We start from the raw sequence: 18,102 nt of genomic DNA, 5'->3' as shown, positions 1-18,102 counted from the left end.
TTTAACAGACTGACCATCCTTGATGTTCAAATCACAAGGAGGAAACTGACTTTTTGTTCAGATTATACTTGAAGTAACAATGTTACAGGGGTCGTGTGTTAAAATGTTCCCACACTGAAGATTCCAGGAGGTGCATGATGACTGCATGAAATGTAAACTGCAGCAGAAAATTCACACTGCAACCTGAAGAGCTTCACTGTTGTCAAGACAGACTGAGAGATGAGGAGAATGCAGACACCAGAGTGAGCCACCCTGAAAGCCCAGATTCAAGCAGCTTTCCTCGTACCTGCTGCTGCCCTGCATGCCTCTCAGATCCCACCTGCCTTCACGGCATCCCAGGGAAACACCTGGTAACGTGCTGATGCAAGAACCAGAGGGACGGATCTCACCTCTAAAGGCCAGATGTCCCTGCTGCTGGCGATGCCTGCTTGCTTCAAGAATCACACTGAAATCTTCTATACTGAGATACAAGTTACTTCTTTAACTACAGTCCTGACAATTCTATACCATATATCGATATTCAATACTATCCATAGTGAATGTATACTATACCTCGTTCCAATATCAAGCCAGCTGCCATAATCTTTGATCAAGAAGAAAAAATGCTGTAAAACAAAACAAGATACGGCCCCATTAAAAACAAAGGCTATACAGAGTCAGTCTAAAAACAACGTTGTTTTAGGGTTGTATCTTTCAGATTTCCCTCAGAACCACTATCTGATTGAAATCAATAAGAATATGCCTTTTATTGACATTTTTGCTTGGACTAAAATGAGCAAAAGCCTAAAAGCCAGAAATAGCATCTCCATTTAATCACACAAACACAAAAGTGACATCTGTGAATAACTAGAAAGAAAACCCAGCCAACGTTAATAAAATAACTCAATGATACCAAGGATCGCAGTGAACAGAAGCCATATTGTCTAACCATAAACAAACATTTCCCAGTAAACATTTATCCTGAAGATAAACTCTTTCAGGAGCCTGATAATCTAGTGACTGATTCGGTCAAATGGTCAGGCGTCTGTGCTGGGTGTGTGTGTGTGAAATGGTCAGGCGTGTGTGCTGGGTGTGCGTGTGTGTGAGATGGTCAGGCATGTGTGCTGGGTGTGTGTGTGTGAGACGGTCAGGTGTGTGTGCTGGGTGTGTGTGTGTGAGATGGTCAGGCCTGCGTGCTAGGTGTGTGTGTGTGAGATGGTCAGGCGTCTGTGCTGGGTGTGTGTGTGTGTGAGATGGTCAGGCGTGTGTGCTGGGTGTGTGTGTGTGTGAGATGGTCAGGCCTGTCTACTGGGTGTGTGTGTGTGTGAGATGGTCAGGCGTGTGTGCTGGGTGTGTGTGAGATCGTCAGGCATGTGTGCTGGGTGTGTGTGTGTGAGATGGTCAGGTGTGTGTGCTGGGTATGTGTGTGTGAGATGGTCAGGTGTGTGTGCTGGGTGTGTGTGTGTGGGATGGTCAGGCGTGTGTGCTGGGTGTGTGTGTGTGTGAGATGGTCAGGCGTGTGTGCTGGGTGTGTGTGTGTGAGATGGTCAGGCGTGTGTGCTGGGTGTGTGTGTGTGTGAGATGGTCAGGCGTGTGTGCTGGGTGTGTCTGTATGTGAAATGGTCAGGTGTGTGTGCTGGGTGTGTGTATGTGTGAGATGGTCAGGCGTGTGTGCTGGGTGTGTGTGTGTGTGAGATGGTCAGGCGTGTGTGCTGGGTGTGTGTGTGTGTCAGATGGTCAGGCGTGTGTGCTGGGTGTGTGTGTGTGTCAGATGGTCAGGTGTGTGTGCTGGGTATGTGTGTGTGTGAGATGGTCAGGCGTGTGTGCTGGGTGTGTGTGTGTGAGATGGCCAGGCGTGTGTTCTGGGTGTGTGTGAGATGGTCAGGCGTGTGTGCTGGGTATGTGTGTGAGATGGTCAGGCCTGTGTGCTGGGTGTGTGTGTGTGTGAGATGGTCAGGCGTGTGCTGGGTGTGTGTGTGTGTGAGATGGTCAGGCGTGTGCTGGGTGTGTGTGTGTGTGTGAGATGGTCAGGCGTGTGTGCTGGGTGTGTGTGTGTGTGAGATGGTCGGGCGTGTGTGCTGGGTATGTGTGTGTGTGAGATGGTCAGGCCTGTGTGCTGGGTGTGTGTGTGTGAGATGGTCAGGCCTGTGTGCTGGGTGTGGGTGTGTGTGTGTGAGATGGTCAGGCCTGTGTGCTAGGTGTGGGTGTGTGTGTGTGAGATGGCCAGGTGTGTGTGAGATGGTCAGGCGTGTGTGCTGGGTGTGTGTGTGTGAGATGGTCAGGCCTGTGTGCTGGGTGTGGGTGTGTGTGTGTGAGATGGTCAGGCCTGTGTGCTAGGTGTGGGTGTGTGTGTGTGAGATGGCCAGGTGTGTGTGAGATGGTCAGGTGTGTGTGCTGGGTGTGTGTGTGTGTGAGATGGTCAGGCCTGTGTGCTGGGTGTGTGTGTGTGTGAGATGGTCAGGCCTGTGTGCTGGGTGTGTGTGTGTGAGATGGTCAGGCCTGTGTGCTGGGTGTGTGTGTGTGTGTGTGAGATGGTCAGGCCTGTGTGCTGGGTGTGGGTGTGTGTGTGTGAGATGGTCAGGCGTGTGTGCTGGGTATGCATGTGTTAGATGGTCAGGCATGTGTGCTGGGTGTGTGTGTGTGTGAGATAGTCAGGCGTGTGTGCTGGGTGTGTGTGTGTGTGAGATGGTCAGGCGTGTGTGCTGGGTGTGCATGTGTGAGATGGTCAGGCGTGTGTGCTGGGTGTGTGTGTGTGTGAGATGGTCAGGTGTGTGTGCTGGGTGTGTGTGAGATGGTCAGGCCTGTGTGCTGGGTGTGTGTGTGTATGTGAGATGGTCAGGCGTGTGTGCTGGGTGTGTGTGTGTGTGAGATGGTCAGGCGTGTGTGCTGGGTGTGTGTGTGTGTGAGATGGTCAGGCGTGTGTGCTGGGTGTGTGTGTGTGAGATGGTCAGGCGTGTGTGCTGGGTGTGTGTGAGATCGTCAGGCATGTGTGCTGGGTGTGTGTGTGTGAGATGGTCAGGTGTGTGTGCTGGGTATGTGTGTGTGAGATGGTCAGGTGTGTGTGCTGGGTGTGTGTGTGAGATGGTCAGGCGTGTGTGCTGGGTGTGTGTGTGTGAGTTGGTCAGGCGTGTGTGCTGGGTGTGTGTGTGTGAGATGGTCAGGTATGTGTGCTGGGTGTGTGTGTGTGAGATGGCCAGGTGTGTGTGCTGGGTGTGTGTGAGATGGTCAGGCGTGTGTGCTGGGTGTGTGTGAGATGGTCAGGCCTGTGTGCTGGGTGTGTGTGTGTGTGAGATGGTCAGGCGTGTGTGCTGGGTGTGTGTGTGTGAGATGGTCAGGTATGTGTGCTGGGTGTGTGTGTGTGAGATGGCCAGGTGTGTGTGCTGGGTGTGTGTGAGATGGTCAGGCGTGTGTGCTGGGTGTGTGTGAGATGGTCAAGTATGTGTGCTGGCTGTGTGTGTGTGTGAGATGGTCAGGCGTGTGTGCTGGGTGTGTGTGTGTGAGATGGTCGGGCGTGTGTGCTGGGTATGTGTGTGTGAGATGGTCAGGCGTCTGTGCTGGGTGTGTGTGTGTGTGAGATGGTCAGGCGTGTGTGCTGGGTGTGTGTGTGTGTGAGATGGTCAGGCGTGTGTGCTGGGTGTGTGTGTGTGAGATGGTCAGGCGTGTGTGCTGGGTGTGTGTGTGTGAGATGGTCAGGCGTGTGTGCTGGGTGTGTGTGTGTGAGATGGTCAGGCCTGTGTGCTGGGTGTGTGTGTGTGAGATGGTCAGGCCTGTGTGCTGGGTGTGTGTGTGTGTGTGTGTGAGATGGTCAGGCCTGTGTGCTGGGTGTGGGTGTGTGTGTGTGAGATGGTCAGGCGTGTGTGCTGGGTATGCATGTGTTAGATGGTCAGGCATGTGTGCTGGGTGTGTGTGTGTGTGAGATGGTCAGGCGTGTGTGCTGGGTGTGTGTGTGTGTGAGATGGTCAGGCGTGTGTGCTGGGTGTGCATGTGTGAGATGGTCAGGCGTGTGTGCTGGGTGTGTGTGTGTGTGAGATGGTCAGGTGTGTGTGCTGGGTGTGTGTGAGATGGTCAGGCCTGTGTGCTGGGTGTGTGTGTGTATGTGAGATGGTCAGGCGTGTGTGCTGGGTGTGTGTGTGTGTGAGATGGTCAGGCGTGTGTGCTGGGTGTGTGTGTGTGTGAGATGGTCAGGCGTGTGTGCTGGGTGTGTGTGTGTGAGATGGTCAGGCGTGTGTGCTGGGTGTGTGTGAGATCGTCAGGCATGTGTGCTGGGTGTGTGTGTGTGAGATGGTCAGGTGTGTGTGCTGGGTATGTGTGTGTGAGATGGTCAGGTGTGTGTGCTGGGTGTGTGTGTGTGGGATGGTCAGGCGTGTGTGCTGGGTGTGTGTGTGTGAGATGGTCAGGCGTGTGTGCTGGGTGTGTGTGTGTGAGATGGTCAGGTATGTGTGCTGGGTGTGTGTGTGTGAGATGGCCAGGTGTGTGTGCTGGGTGTGTGTGAGATGGTCAGGCGTGTGTGCTGGGTGTGTGTGAGATGGTCAGGCGTGTGTGCTGGGTGTGTGTGTGTGTGAGATGGTCAGGCGTGTGTGCTGGGTGTGTGTGTGTGAGATGGTCAGGTATGTGTGCTGGGTGTGTGTGTGTGAGATGGCCAGGTGTGTGTGCTGGGTGTGTGTGAGATGGTCAGGCGTGTGTGCTGGGTGTGTGTGAGATGGTCAGGCCTGTGTGCTGGCTGTGTGTGTGTGTGAGATGGTCAGGCGTGTGTGCTGGGTGTGTGTGTGTGAGATGGTCGGGCGTGTGTGCTGGGTATGTGTGTGCGAGATGGTCAGGCGTGTGTGCTGGGTGTGTGTGTGTGTGATGGTCAGGCGTGTGTGCTGGGTGTGTGTGTGTGAGATGGTCAGGCGTGTGTGCTGGGTGTGTGTGTGTGAGATGGTCAGGCGTGTGTGCTGGGTGTGTGTGTGTGTGAGATGGTCAGGCGTGTGTGCTGGGTGTGTGTGTGTGTGAGATGGTCAGGCGTGTGTGCTGGGTGTGTGTGTGTGAGATGGTCAGGCGTGTGTGCTGGGTGTGTGTGTGTGTGTGTGTGAGATGGTCAGGCGTGTGTGCTGGGTGTGTGTATGAGATGGTCAGGCGTGTGTGCTGGGTGTGTGTGTGTGAGATGGTCAGGCGTGTGTGCTGGGTGTGTGTGTGTGTGTGAAATGAGTGCCGTCCCTGGAAGCACAGGCCAGGACGGGAGCTCAGAGGAAGGGGGCACACCCCAACGAGGGTGCAGGGGAGGGCTGTTCGACAAGAACTCCAAAGGTCTCAGCGATAAGTAAGAGGCGAAGGGGAGGCTGGGGCGGTCAGAGAAGGAGCGTGTTCTGACCGAGGGGTAACCTGCATGAGCATCAGGAGTCCACGGCCAGGCCGAGTCCAGGAAACAAGGGCAGGGGTGAGGCATGAGCAGCGGTTCGCCCGCACACGGCTCTCTGAGCTAAACTCAGCAGTCTGATTCTTCATATAAAGTTAACCAGAGCATTTAAATTCCCTCCTGTTAACACGGCTCTGCCTTTCTGCCACCCTGTGAGCACACCCAAAGCCCACTTGTCCTGACATTATGTGTGGTCCGCGTCAGGGACACATCCAGTCCAATGCAGCATAAAAACGCTCTGCTCTGAACCAGGTGACGAGGGCTCTGACTTGGGAGCTGTCCTAACAGCCTTGTCACCTCCAGCACAAGAAGGTGACTAGTGAAGAGGGACCCTTCTCTAAAGAGAGGGCTGGCCCTGGCCGCCAGCTACTGCGGGGCGTTAGAAGGTCCTGCCTGACAGGAGCCTTTTGCCTCGGGGACCTCAGCCACTGGACGGTCGAGTCCTGTCATTTATGTTCAGGGCTCTGGGTCATGTGCTATCAGTTCCAGCGCCAAGAGGGCTGGGGATTAAAGACAGCCATGGGAATGTGACTGAGCCCCAGTAAAAGTCTGGCGGTCACGGCTCTGCCGAGCGCTGTCGCTGTCAATGCGGGGGAGCCCAGCTGTCCCCGCTCCACGGGGCAGGCAGCCAGCACTCCACCGCGGGGCCCTGCTGGACTCTGCCCTCAGCACACCTCCCCCCGCCGACCTGCGTCCGCTCCTTCCGCTCTAACGGGCTTCCCTGCTGGCTCAGAACCTGCCTGCAGTGCAGAAGACCCAGGTTTGATTCCCGGGTCGGGAAGAGCCCCTGGAGAAGGGAATGGCTACCCACTCCAGTATTCTGGCCTGAAGAATCCCAAAGACAGAGGAGCTAGGTAGGCTACAGTCCATGGGGTTGCAAAGAGTCAGACACGACTGAGCGACTATCACGTTTCCCTGTAACAAGTCACACCTGTGAGTGTTAACAGTCTTCAGTGAATTCTCTGAGTCCATTCAGTGAATGCTCAAACCTGAGGGTAGTGAGGGGAACCTCCTGAACCTGCAGGTGTAAAACAGGGTCTATCTGTTCATACACTACATATAAGAGGCCCAGCTACCTGTCCCTCTCCAGAACTCCTCATTAGAGCTGTGGTCTTAACATTATCCTATTTCCTCTTCCCTATTTCCCTTCCTTCTCCCCACTCTTTTTTCCTTTCTTCTTCAATCTGACTAAAAGGTTAAAAATCAACATCTCAAGGTGGAAAATTATATATTACCTGAATCTAAAGTTAGCGCTTTATGTTTTCTTCCTATGGAAGTTAACACCTAACTTCCTATGGAAGTTAATACAATGCACCATAGAAGACTATGTATAAAACACAGATTCTAATAAATCAAGTTAGATGATTTTTGACACCCTAAGAAGAGCATTCTTACTGCATCGAAACTAAAAAAAAAAAAAGAAAGTAATTTATGTGTAACTTACGTCAGCACTTATAATTCAGTGTCTAAAGAGTTCATATACAGAAATGCACTCATATTTCACTTGATTAAATTAACTTGATGTTTAGCTTCTCAATCTTATTTATATTGAATATCCAGTAATGTCTTACCAAAGCCATGATGTCTGATATGCTGATAACCATGAGGAAAAGACTGGAAAAAAATAAATAAAAAACACATGTAACACAGCGGGAACATTTTAAAAGCATATTAAAATCAAAATTAGAATAATCAAATGACCTAACATTCTGGTATTAGTATTTCTGCTCCTGAAAATGCATTTGACAAAAGCTCTTTTCACATTATCATGGACTCCTGTCCCACAGTGATGGGCTGGACTTCAAAATGTTACTTAACATTTTGAATATTTATTTCAAGTATATGAAAGGGATATGAATTATGATTTTTTTAATTAAACCTTTTATTTAAGATAATTACAGATTCACGTGTAGTTGCAGAAATGACATAGAGGGAGCCCACGTGCCCTCTGCCCAGTTTCCCCCACTGGTGAGTCTTTCTAAGTTGTGGGATAAGACCACAACCCGGATGCTGCCACCAGTGCTGGCAACACACAAAGTGTTTCCATCGCTACCAGGATCCCTTATGATCCTTGTGTTACACATTTTACTCTGGGTGGTTTTAGCTTTTTACAGTGTTATTTGGTGTTCTTTCTACCAAGTTTAATTTTTCCTGGGCCACATTTTTTTTAGTGCTCTAGGGAACCGAAAGGTAGAAGATCGTTAAGTCAGCCTTGTGTCTAAAAGAAATGTCACAATGTGCAGGAGTAGCCATTTCCAATTTTATCTTATGCTAGTAACTTCTACCACAAATTTAGCACATAAGTTTTCAGTTTCTATGGTATGTTGGTCACTGTGCTTATTGGTGGTAATAGATCAGGTGACCAGAGCTTACCATCTAATTCAGGGAGACAAATAATAAATAGAATGTTTGCAATAACAAGAAAAGGTCAGGTGGTGTTAAATGTTAGGAAGAAAAGTGGAATGACTGGGCGAGTATCTATGCGGAGGAGACATTTAAGCAGAGCCCTGGACGTGCGGCGGGGACCATGAAACTGGATGAGCAGCAGCACTGCAGGCAGACCATGCGTGCACCGAACAAGGGTGTGCGGCGGAAACGTGCGTGGTGCCCGAGGAACAGCGAGCGGCCAGCCGGACGAGAGTGTGAGCAAAGGGCTGCGGGAAACAAGCATGAGAGGTGCAGGCGGACCACAGGGGCCAGCCGGGCCGCAGCCAGGGCTGCAGGACTGGCCTCCCCGGGAACCAGGGGCCAGTGGGAGGTCTAAAGGCTGCACTGTCTGTGGCGTAGATAACAGTTCTCGGAGGACAGGGGTACATGCAGGGAGGTCAGCTAAGGGCATGGAAGAGGAATGGCAACAGTGGGCTGTGGCAGTGATTGAAACGTGGACAGAAAGACGAGATGACACTGGTGACTTTCAGCAAGTGGAAACAGCAATGAGGGATGGGCGGACTTGACCTTCCACAACAGGTTAGATAAAAAAACAGGAGGAGCAGCTAGAGGTCACCAGGAGGAAAGGGACTCGCTGAGTTCAATGTACACAAATGAAGTTTGAGTGGTCAGTATAATATTACGGGGGAATGCCAGTGACTTATAAAGGTTTAAAGGTCAAAAGAGAAGACATTTATAAAGTCACACTTTGCCTTCTTTGCCTCAGTTCTCTCCCTTTTTATTTAGCTTTACGCTGTACTAAATAGATTTAAGGGACTAGATCTGATAGAGTGCCTGAAGAACCATGGACAGAGATTCGTGACATTGTACAGGAGACAGGGAGCAAGACCATCCCCAAGAAAAAGAAATGAAAAAAAGCAAAGTGGCTGTCTGAGGAGGTCTTACAAATAGCTGTGAAAAGAAGAGAAGCTAAAGGTAGAGAAGAAAAGTAAAGCTATACCCATCTGAATGCAGAGTTTCAAAGAATAGCAAGGAGACGTAAGAAAGGCTTCCTCAGCGATCAATGCAAAGAAACAGAGGTAAACAACAGAATGGGAAAGACTAGAGATCTCTTCAAGAAAATCAGAGATACCAAGGGAACAATTCATGCAAAGATGGGCTCAATAAAGCCAGAAATGGTAGGGACCTAACAGAAACAAAAGATATTAGGAAGAGTTGGTAAGAATACACAGAAGAACTGTACAAAAAAGATCTTCACAACCCAGATAATCACAACGATGTGATCACTCACCTAGAGCCAGACATCCTGGAATGTAAAGTCAAGTGTGCCCTTAGGAAGCATCACTATGAACAAAGCTACTGGAGGTGATGGAATTCCAATTGAGCTATTTCAAATCCTCAAAGATGATGCTGTGAAAGTGCTGCACTCAATATGCCAGCATATTAGGAAAACTCAGTGGTGGCCACAGGACTGGAAAAGGTCAGTTTTCATTCCAATACTAAAGAAAGGCAGTGCCAAAGAATGCTCAAACTACCATACAATTGCACTCATCTCACACGCTAGTAAAGTAATGCTCAAAATTCTCCAAGCCAGGCTTCAGCAATAAGTGAACCGTGAACTTCCAGATGTTCAAGCTGGTTTTAGAAAAGGCACAGGAACCAGAGATCAAATTGCCAACATCTGCTGGGATCACTGAAAAAGCAAGAGAGCTCCAGAAAAACATCTATTTCTGCTTTACTGACTATTCCAAACCCTATGACTGTGTGGATCACAACAAACTGTGGAAAATTCTGAAAGAGATGGGAATACCAGACCACCTGACCTGCCTCTTGAGAAACCTGTATGCAGGTCAGGAAGCAATAGTTAGAACTGGACATGGAACAACAGACTGGTTCCAAATATGAAAAGGAATATTTCAAGGCTGTATATTGTCACTCTGCTTATTTAACTTATATGCAGAGTACATCATGAGAAACGCTGGGCTGGAGGAAGCACAAGCTGGAATCAAGATTGCCAGGAGAAATATCAATAACCTCAGATATGCAGATGACACCACCCTTATGGCAGAGAGTGAAGAGGAACTAAAGAGCCTCTTGATGAAAGTGAAAGAGGAGAGTGAAAAAGTTGGCTTGAAGCTCAGCATTCAGAAAACTAGATCATGGCATCTGGTCCCATCACTTCATGGCAAATAGATGGGGAAACAGTGACTGACTTTATTTTTGGGGGCTCCAAAATCACTGCAGATGGTGATTGCAGCCATGAAATTAAAAGACACTTATTCCTTGGAAGGAAAGTTATGACCAACCTAGACAGTATATTAAAAAGCAGAGACATTACTTTGCCAACAAAGGTCCGTCTAGTCAAGGCTATGGTTTTTCCAATAGTCATGTATGGATGTGAGAGCTGGACTATGAAGAAAGCTGAGTGCTGAAGAATTGTGGTGCTGGAGAAGACTCTTGAGAGTTCCTTGGACTGCAAGGAGATCCAACCAGTCCATCCTAAAGGAAATCAGTCCTGAATATTCATTGGAAGGACTGATGCTGAAGCTGAAACTCTAATACTTTGGCCACCTAATGCGAAGAGCTGACTCATTTGAAAAGACCCTGATGCTGGGAAAGATTGAGGACAGGAGGAAAAGGGGACGACAGAGGATGAGATGGTTGGATGGCATCATCGACTCAATGGACATGGGTTTGGGTGGACTCCGGGAGTTGGTTGTGGACAGGGAGGCCTGGCGTGCTTCAATTCATGGGGTCACAAAGAGTTGGACACGACTCAGCGACTGAACTGAACTGAACTGAGTCTCAAGTTAAAATTACTACACTCACACACACACACACATATTTTGATGAGTCTTCTATTTCTTGTCCCACATGTGCCGTGCACTTCTTAAAAGAAAGTGAAAGTGAAGTCGCTCAGTGGTTTCTGACTCTTTTCAACCCCATGGACTGTAGCTGCCAGGCTCCTCCGTCCATGGGGTTTTCCAGGCAAGAGCACTGGAGTGGGGTGCCACTGCCTTCTCCACAAGCTCTTCTTATTTTGACTTTAATTAAAAGTCCTTCTTAAAAAATTGCGTTCACTAACAGAGATGCAGGAAAGCACATGTCTGTCACTTTACTAGTTTTTTTTTTTAATTGCATATAAGTCAGTATTTTCTATGTGGTATTGACAAAGTACAGTGCTTTTAATGTTAAATTCAAGTAAAAATCCTGTAAAAATATACTAAAGTAGATTAGAAATAAGATTTCTACTATTTTTGAAACGTGGAAGAAAACCTTTCTAAAAAAAATTATGGCATATGCATAATAATATGCTACACTCAATTCTAGCTTAACTTCATCAAGAAGAACATGCACATTTATTCTAATATTCATTATACTTTCAGCACTGAATATTCCAGTTTGATTAAAAAATAATAAAACTGCTAGGAAACTACTTATTCATCTCAAGTTTCTCTCAGAAAGGCCGATCAGTGCTGTGCAGATGAAAGAGCAAACAGTGGGGCTGACAGTTTCTCCTCCAGAGTCTGTGATTACACATTGACTGCTCCACAAAGTCCTAGAAACTCAGAAACAATACTTCCTATTCTATTTGTCAAAAGTGTAGTGATCAAGATTGAGAAACCACATAAATTAGGGACATCTAGAAGCTAATTTCAACCCATATAAAATGACATAACGTTATAACACATTTATCTAATACACATTTATGAAAGAATCCAAAAGAAAACAGAATGATATCACCTAGAGTTGTAGGCACAGCTATATCTACAATGAACATGTATTACTAACTACAAGAATTTGAGATTTATATTTTATAGTTATCTAGGGCAGCTCCTCTCTAGCTGGGACAGCATTCTAATGATATTTTATAGTTGAAAAAGCATATTTTTATGTTAAGGGTTCTAATCAGCTATTTCCTCTAATGACAACACAATTCTGGCTCAAAGGATGGAACATTTTTTCCCTCATTTTTATAGTAAACAAGCTATGTTACAGTACCTTAATAGCAATCACAGAAAATACCATCAAATGTTTACTTTCATTTCCTAAAAATGAACAAATTCAAAGCATTCATCTCACCTTTTAGAAGATAACTGAGTAGTTAACTGAACAGCTTCAAAAGCACACATCACAAGAACAAAGGGGATTAAAATCTGTTTGAAAGAAAAACAAATGATGCCGTGGGTGCCTGTAGCATTTGAAGAAATATTTCAATTTCTCAAAATTTATCTGTATTAGTGGAAAGCAAACACTGAAATAAAATCATGATACCAATGACATACAGAATAGTGATGAAATGGATTTAGAAATCCACATCAACAGCATAGGTAGTAAAGAGATAATAACAAATATTTCAAATAAAGCCTACTCCAAATTTTTGTTCTACTGAACTCATTATAATAATTAATGACCATGTTCACATGATCCCAAGAGGGTGTGAAAGGCACACAAGGCCCAAATCAAATTAATCATGAAGCCTAAAGATCTGATTCACAGATTCTTGAACTCATCTGGTTATTTGTCACTACAACTCTATTAACATGATTTAGCTGCTTAACCATTGCTTTCTGTTGTTTTATTTCAAAACTAATTTATTCCTGATTATAAAATTCATACTCTGTTAAAAAAAATGGAGAAAGGTATAATAAAATTTACATTGGTTGAAAAAAAATCTATAAGCCAGAAATAACACCATTAATATTTTGAGATACTGTTTTCCAATGACCAGTTAAAAATACACACACAAGATGCTTAAACAAAGAGGGGAGGGAGAAAATATAGAAAAGAGATTATGTTCAAAACTGCATAAGATTCCTGTTCAAGTGAAGGCTACATGAGTGAAAAGAGTTCTAAGAGGACTTTCACTTCCAGCCACATCGGTCAGTGAAAGTGACCAGATACATTTCATCAGTAAAGCTGCCTGAATTAAGCTGGAGATTACAGATTGAGCATTTAATGTAAACTTTAGTTTTTCTTTCTTTTTTTCTTATTTTTAATTAAAGGCTCATGATCTTTAACAGACTGAGGAAAAAAACTATCACCATCAAGAAAAATATACATAAAGACTAAAGAAACTATTAATACACATTTCAAAATAACAGAGAATGTGACATGAGAAAATGAGCATATTTTTAACACTTCTTAAAATCACCTTTGCATTTGTGCAGTAACAAAACAGGATATTAATCCTATTAAGATACACATACTTTCAACAATTATTACTTATGTGATCTGAACAGGAAGCAATCAGATTTTAGGCAGATGTTAGTTCTTATATTTAAACAAATGCACACTAAGTGCAAAGAATGTACACTATGGTACAGGGAATAAGACAAGCTTAACGATCCTAGAGAGAAAGGGAAAGAATGTGAATTACATTCCACTGGAGAGTCTGAACCCCTAGAAAGCTGATAATTTGTCATTATCTTAGAATCCTCAGGACCCAGTTGGTGCTGATAAGCCTTCAATGACATATTTATTGAATGAATAAATCAATTCTAGGTACAAGGATTATGAGAAAAGATGATAATGTGTTGGCAGTCTCATGGGTGGGGAACACAGCTTCGGGGAGCCTTTGATCTTGAGAAGCAAGGCAGTTTTGATCCACCCTTCACTTCCCAGGCTTTAATCACCTTTGATAGGACTTCCTGGGACTAACAGAGATTCTCTACTTTTTTGAAGTTAAATGGGCTTAAGACTAAACCAAGGAGATTAACGCTATTTTGGAGCAAAGGCTAAAGCGTCCCCCACTCCCACGCAGCAGTGTCTGCGAAGGCATCTACTTTCCAGCTACTTAACTCTGCCACTTCATAATCTTAATGTCACATATCACATGATCTTCATGGGACAATGAGTTCATAATCTTAATTAATCAGTATCTTAAGAAAAGAAGAAAACCAACCTTCCACATTATCAGGGCTCCCATCTTGAAAGGACTAAACACGGTCAGAAAGCAGTAGACGGAGGAAGGGTCAAAGCTAAGGAATCAACAACAAGAAAAGGGATTTTAGAATTCACATTATTGCAACTTGACTGTTCTTCTGAAAAGGATGTTTAAACTAATTTTCTGAAAGCTACTCTTACTATAGCACAAGTATACAGTGTATCAAGAATTATTACGGGGGCTCTTCTGGTGGCTCAGTGGTGAAGAATCCGCCTGCCAACGCAGGAGACGCAGGTTTGATCCCTGATCCGGGAAGACCCCACCAGTTGTGGAGCAACTGCATGCAAGGTGGAACTTGGGGCAGCACTGTGCCCACGAGCCACACCCACCAGAGAGGAGCCCCCACGCTCCGCAACCGGAGAAAGCCCGCGTGCAGCAACAAAGACCCAGGCAGCCCGAAAGGAAGAAAATCAGTATTTTCTTAGACGAATTATTGCAAAGTCAGTAAAATGAATGAGATAGACTTGTATGCGCCAATATGTACCAATTTCCAAAATACATCCTTCAGTATAAAAAGCAAGAACAAAATCCCTAACTTGTATATTTTCTGGTTATATATATATATATATATAGTTTTTATTTAAAATTACCTGTTAACAGAAGCTATATTTCCAGTTCCAAAAAAGGCTGTCACTAAGAAGAAAACCTAAATAGAGTTAAAGGAAACGCTAAAACAAGTCAGAACCCATAAAAGTTCCTTTTCATTTAGAGAAGGCGCATCTACTCCACCAGGAGGGTAACTTGCTTTCTCTACTTGTACATTTGGTGGTGAATTCTGAAAACGAGTGTTCCAACATATTTCCCTGTGAACGTATTTGGAGAGGACCAGGCTGAACAAGCAACATGCTGAGAACAGCAAGGTCTGGGAGTCGCACTCGCTTGTCACTGGCCACCTTGGGAAGGTCACTATTTTCCTCCCCTCTCACATAAGCACTGGAGTATTGTGAATCCGTAGCTGGGAGCCAAAGATTAAAAGAAGTGATAGACGTTTTCAGCTGAAACACAGCTTCAGTTTATATACGCTCGCTGGGCCCACTACACATGAGATGTGCCAGGTTCTGCAGGAGGCTCAGCAAGAAATAAGATGCCATGTTTTAAAAGAATTCAATTAGAGGGTGAGAAAGTGTTAAACATTTTTGACATTTCTTCAACTTATATTTGTAATAGTGCAGTAATAAAAAGTAGATATTAGTTTTATTGGTGTCTAAGAACTTATTGCTAGTAAAGCATTTAAAACAGAGTTTGGTCCCCTGAAAGTGCTCGATAAATGTTAGTTACTTTATTATTATAGACACATACACAAAAGCGGTACAGAAACAGTGAAGAGGAAGTATGAATCACGACAAATTTCACTGAAGAAGTAGTATTTGAGTCGGTGACTTGAGCCTTAAACATATTCATGGTTCTATGCATTCAACCAATTAACTAACCAACCAATATTTATCATTCAGTATGTCAGAGGCAGAGCTAGGCAATAAAAATATAATTATAAATAAAACAGCATAAAGTGCTCATATGGTAACTAAAATTTTGATGATAGGTAGAAGTAGGGAATATTCATTAAAAGTAAACAATAGGAAAATAAGGGTATTGGTAACTAAAATTTTGATGATAGGTAGAAGTAGGTAATATTCATTAAAGGTAAACAATGGGAAAATAAGGGTATTGCTGAAGGGTACAGAAACACGAAGCAAGAAATACAGACTAGTGGCATATTAATAAAAAGCCTTGAATTTTATTGTGGAGATGTTGAAGAGTTAGCAAGCATTTTCAGTGAGTGATACAAACAAGAAATACCAACAATAGTGAAATATTTGATCAGGGGGACTAATAATTAGAGGCAGGAAATTCAACTATGAAGCTCTTTTAATAGTCCATATGTTGGGGACAGGAAAGTCTGAACCAGTGTGGTCAGAGTGGCCATGGAGGAGAGAAGCCCTGGGACCTCGGTCGGGGGCTGGTTAAGCACGACAAGTGTGACGGCCTGGGAGGCTGGGAGTGCAGCAACGACATTAAATGAGATGAGGTCAGGCAGAGACTGACTCTGGAGAGGGGTGGGCAGTCGTCAGTCAGTGTGGACATGTATTTGGTGATGCCCAGCAGGGTGTGGTGGAGCTGGTGGTAAAGAACCCGCCTGCCAATGCAGGAGACATGAGACATGGGTTCGATTCCTGGGCAAGACAGCACGGCAACCCGGTCCAGGACTATTGCCTGGAGGATCCCATGGACAGAGGAGCCTGGTGGGCTCCAGACCATGTGGTCACACAGTCGGACACGACTAAGCAACTTGGCACGCACGCCGGCGGCAGGATAGTAGCCACGTGACTCTGAGGTCAGGGCTGGAGAAGTCGGGCTCAGAGGTGTCTGTACAGAGGTGTCAGTCAAAGCTATAGGAGAGGCACGTTTAGAGGAGAAGATAAATGACAGAGCTCGGAGGAAAAGATGCATGGTTCAAGAGCAAAGGCAGAGTGAGTTTTCGTGAAGAATAAGAGAGGTGGTGTAGAATCTGAGAAGAGAACCTGGATCGCGTTCTGGAGGACAAAGGAAAAGAAAGAAATCAACTGCGCTGAATACTGTAAGACTAGCCAAGTGAAACCAAACACTGTGCAATCAGGAAGGGCCTGCAGACCACGAGAGGATGTCAGCACAGCAAAGACAAGCATTCCAAAGCACCCATCTAGGCGGAGGGCACGGCACATAAATGGGAGGAAACGGCAGCGGCAGGGAGCTAGGCTGTAAACACAAGGGACAGATGAAGGGTAACTCAGGAGGAAGCAGGGGTCAGGGGAAGAAGCGTCTTATTAGCATAGGCTCAGTGGAAGGAGTCGGCAAAGACAGAAAGCCAAATTGAGAGTGAAGGCAAGAGGCGGAGGAGAGAAGAGGAGCATTGATCTTCCGGGCCTCAGTGGTCCAGACTCACTGTGTCCATTCAAAGGAGACACCTCCTGATGGACACCTGGAAGCCGGTCAGCTCGCCTTCCCAGAGCGAGATGGTATTCCGTCACACCATCTTCCAAACTTCTAATGCTAACAGCTGTGACACAGTAGCGCCTCTGAGGTGATCCAGCAACCTCGTGAGACATGCTATATGAGTACCTTATAAAGTACACATAAAAAGATGCAAACCTAACTCATTTGCCTGCTGTATCATTCTTTATGCTTCTCTACAGTTTCAGAAGTTTTTTGAAGTTCATTCTGGATGAGAAAACCATGTTTGGGAGGGTAGTGAAACAGCCTCCAAGGTTAATAACACCACTACCACGCGACAGGCGGAAACTGCACCCCTGCTCCCCAGCACTTCTCCTGTTCCATTAAATGGGAAGCTGCAGTGCCTTAAAACAAAACTCCAGAAAGGATACAAGGAAAAAGGCCCTGCGGATGTCATCCAGGCAGAGGTCTCGACACTGGGCTACGTCGGTATTACAGGTGAACTGGATGGTGGAGACCTGCGGGATAAGGAGAGAGATGAACACGCGGGCGCAGGCTGCTTCCTTCTACCGCCAGGGCACGCTCACCGTCTCAGTTACAGCAGCTGGGAAGATGGCTTGCACTGACACACAAAAAATAAGAAATCTTTTCCTACAGCTTAATATCACCTAATAAAATCTGCCAAGGTAAAATACACTGTTAATAATATACTGAACAGAGTTGTAGTATTGCCGTATGTGTAACAAAAGTGAGAATTGGGTTTTCCTTATCCTGTATAAATGCTTCACTTCAAAATCACTATTATAATCCTTCCCTTTTCTAACACCTGATTTCTCAGTTGATCTTCTCAAACGCAAGTATGGGAAGATATTAAAAAGCATGATAAACTCTGTATAAATTTCTCTGTATAAATAAGTAAAATATTTCTGTCCTGGTAAAATAGAAAGTCTCTCAATTCCAATAAGATGGGTGCACTCTTGTTTAACCCCCCTTCCCCCACAAAACAAAAACTCATGGACAACTTTAAAGTGAGACTTTCCCTTTCTCCTACTTCCCATGTAATTGTCTACTAAGTTCGGAGGATGCGTTAATCCTCTTCTCTAGAAAGAGACATATCTTTCAGCTAAAATATAGAGTTTAAAAATAACACAACGAGCCTCATTTTTAATTTAATAAGATTTAGTTATTAAAATATTGAATATTTAATACTAAAGACAGTCTACCATTTACTTGAATCTAATCAAAATTAATTTTTATGTATTGCTTTAATACTCCAGGGCTGAACATTAAAAACCAGGAACTATTCAATAATACTTCAATAAAGTTTCTTCTTTATTGAAATTATTTATTCTAAATCATCAAGTACTCTTTGTGAACTCAACTAGAACCAGTTAAGGATGAATCAATGGATCAACTATGAAAGCATTTTCCTGCAGCATTCATTTTATCTGACCTCAGTAAAACT

General features: G+C 45.2%; 1 protein-coding gene across 1 annotated transcript in view; it reads right to left on the bottom strand.

Moving 5' to 3' along the window:
- The window catches only part of PIGN (phosphatidylinositol glycan anchor biosynthesis class N), a gene marked incomplete at its 5' end in the record, with an annotated part of 67,753 nt that overhangs the window by 26,169 nt on the left and 23,482 nt on the right, over positions 1-18,102 (bottom strand). Inside the window, 6 exons of the mRNA XM_070452412.1 lie at positions 553-605; positions 6,946-6,988; positions 11,846-11,919; positions 13,668-13,743; positions 14,300-14,355; positions 17,069-17,155. Of these exons, the coding sequence (XP_070308513.1) occupies positions 553-605; positions 6,946-6,988; positions 11,846-11,919; positions 13,668-13,743; positions 14,300-14,355; positions 17,069-17,155 (389 nt within the window). The remainder of the gene's footprint in view (positions 1-552; positions 606-6,945; positions 6,989-11,845; positions 11,920-13,667; positions 13,744-14,299; positions 14,356-17,068; positions 17,156-18,102) is intronic.

The sequence above is a fragment of the Odocoileus virginianus genome, chromosome 22 (genome assembly GCF_023699985.2).
Source record: "Odocoileus virginianus isolate 20LAN1187 ecotype Illinois chromosome 22, Ovbor_1.2, whole genome shotgun sequence".
Lineage (NCBI taxonomy): Eukaryota > Metazoa > Chordata > Mammalia > Artiodactyla > Cervidae > Odocoileus > Odocoileus virginianus.
Note: the sequence above shows the minus strand (reverse complement) of the source record. Positions and strands in the feature narration are given on the sequence as shown.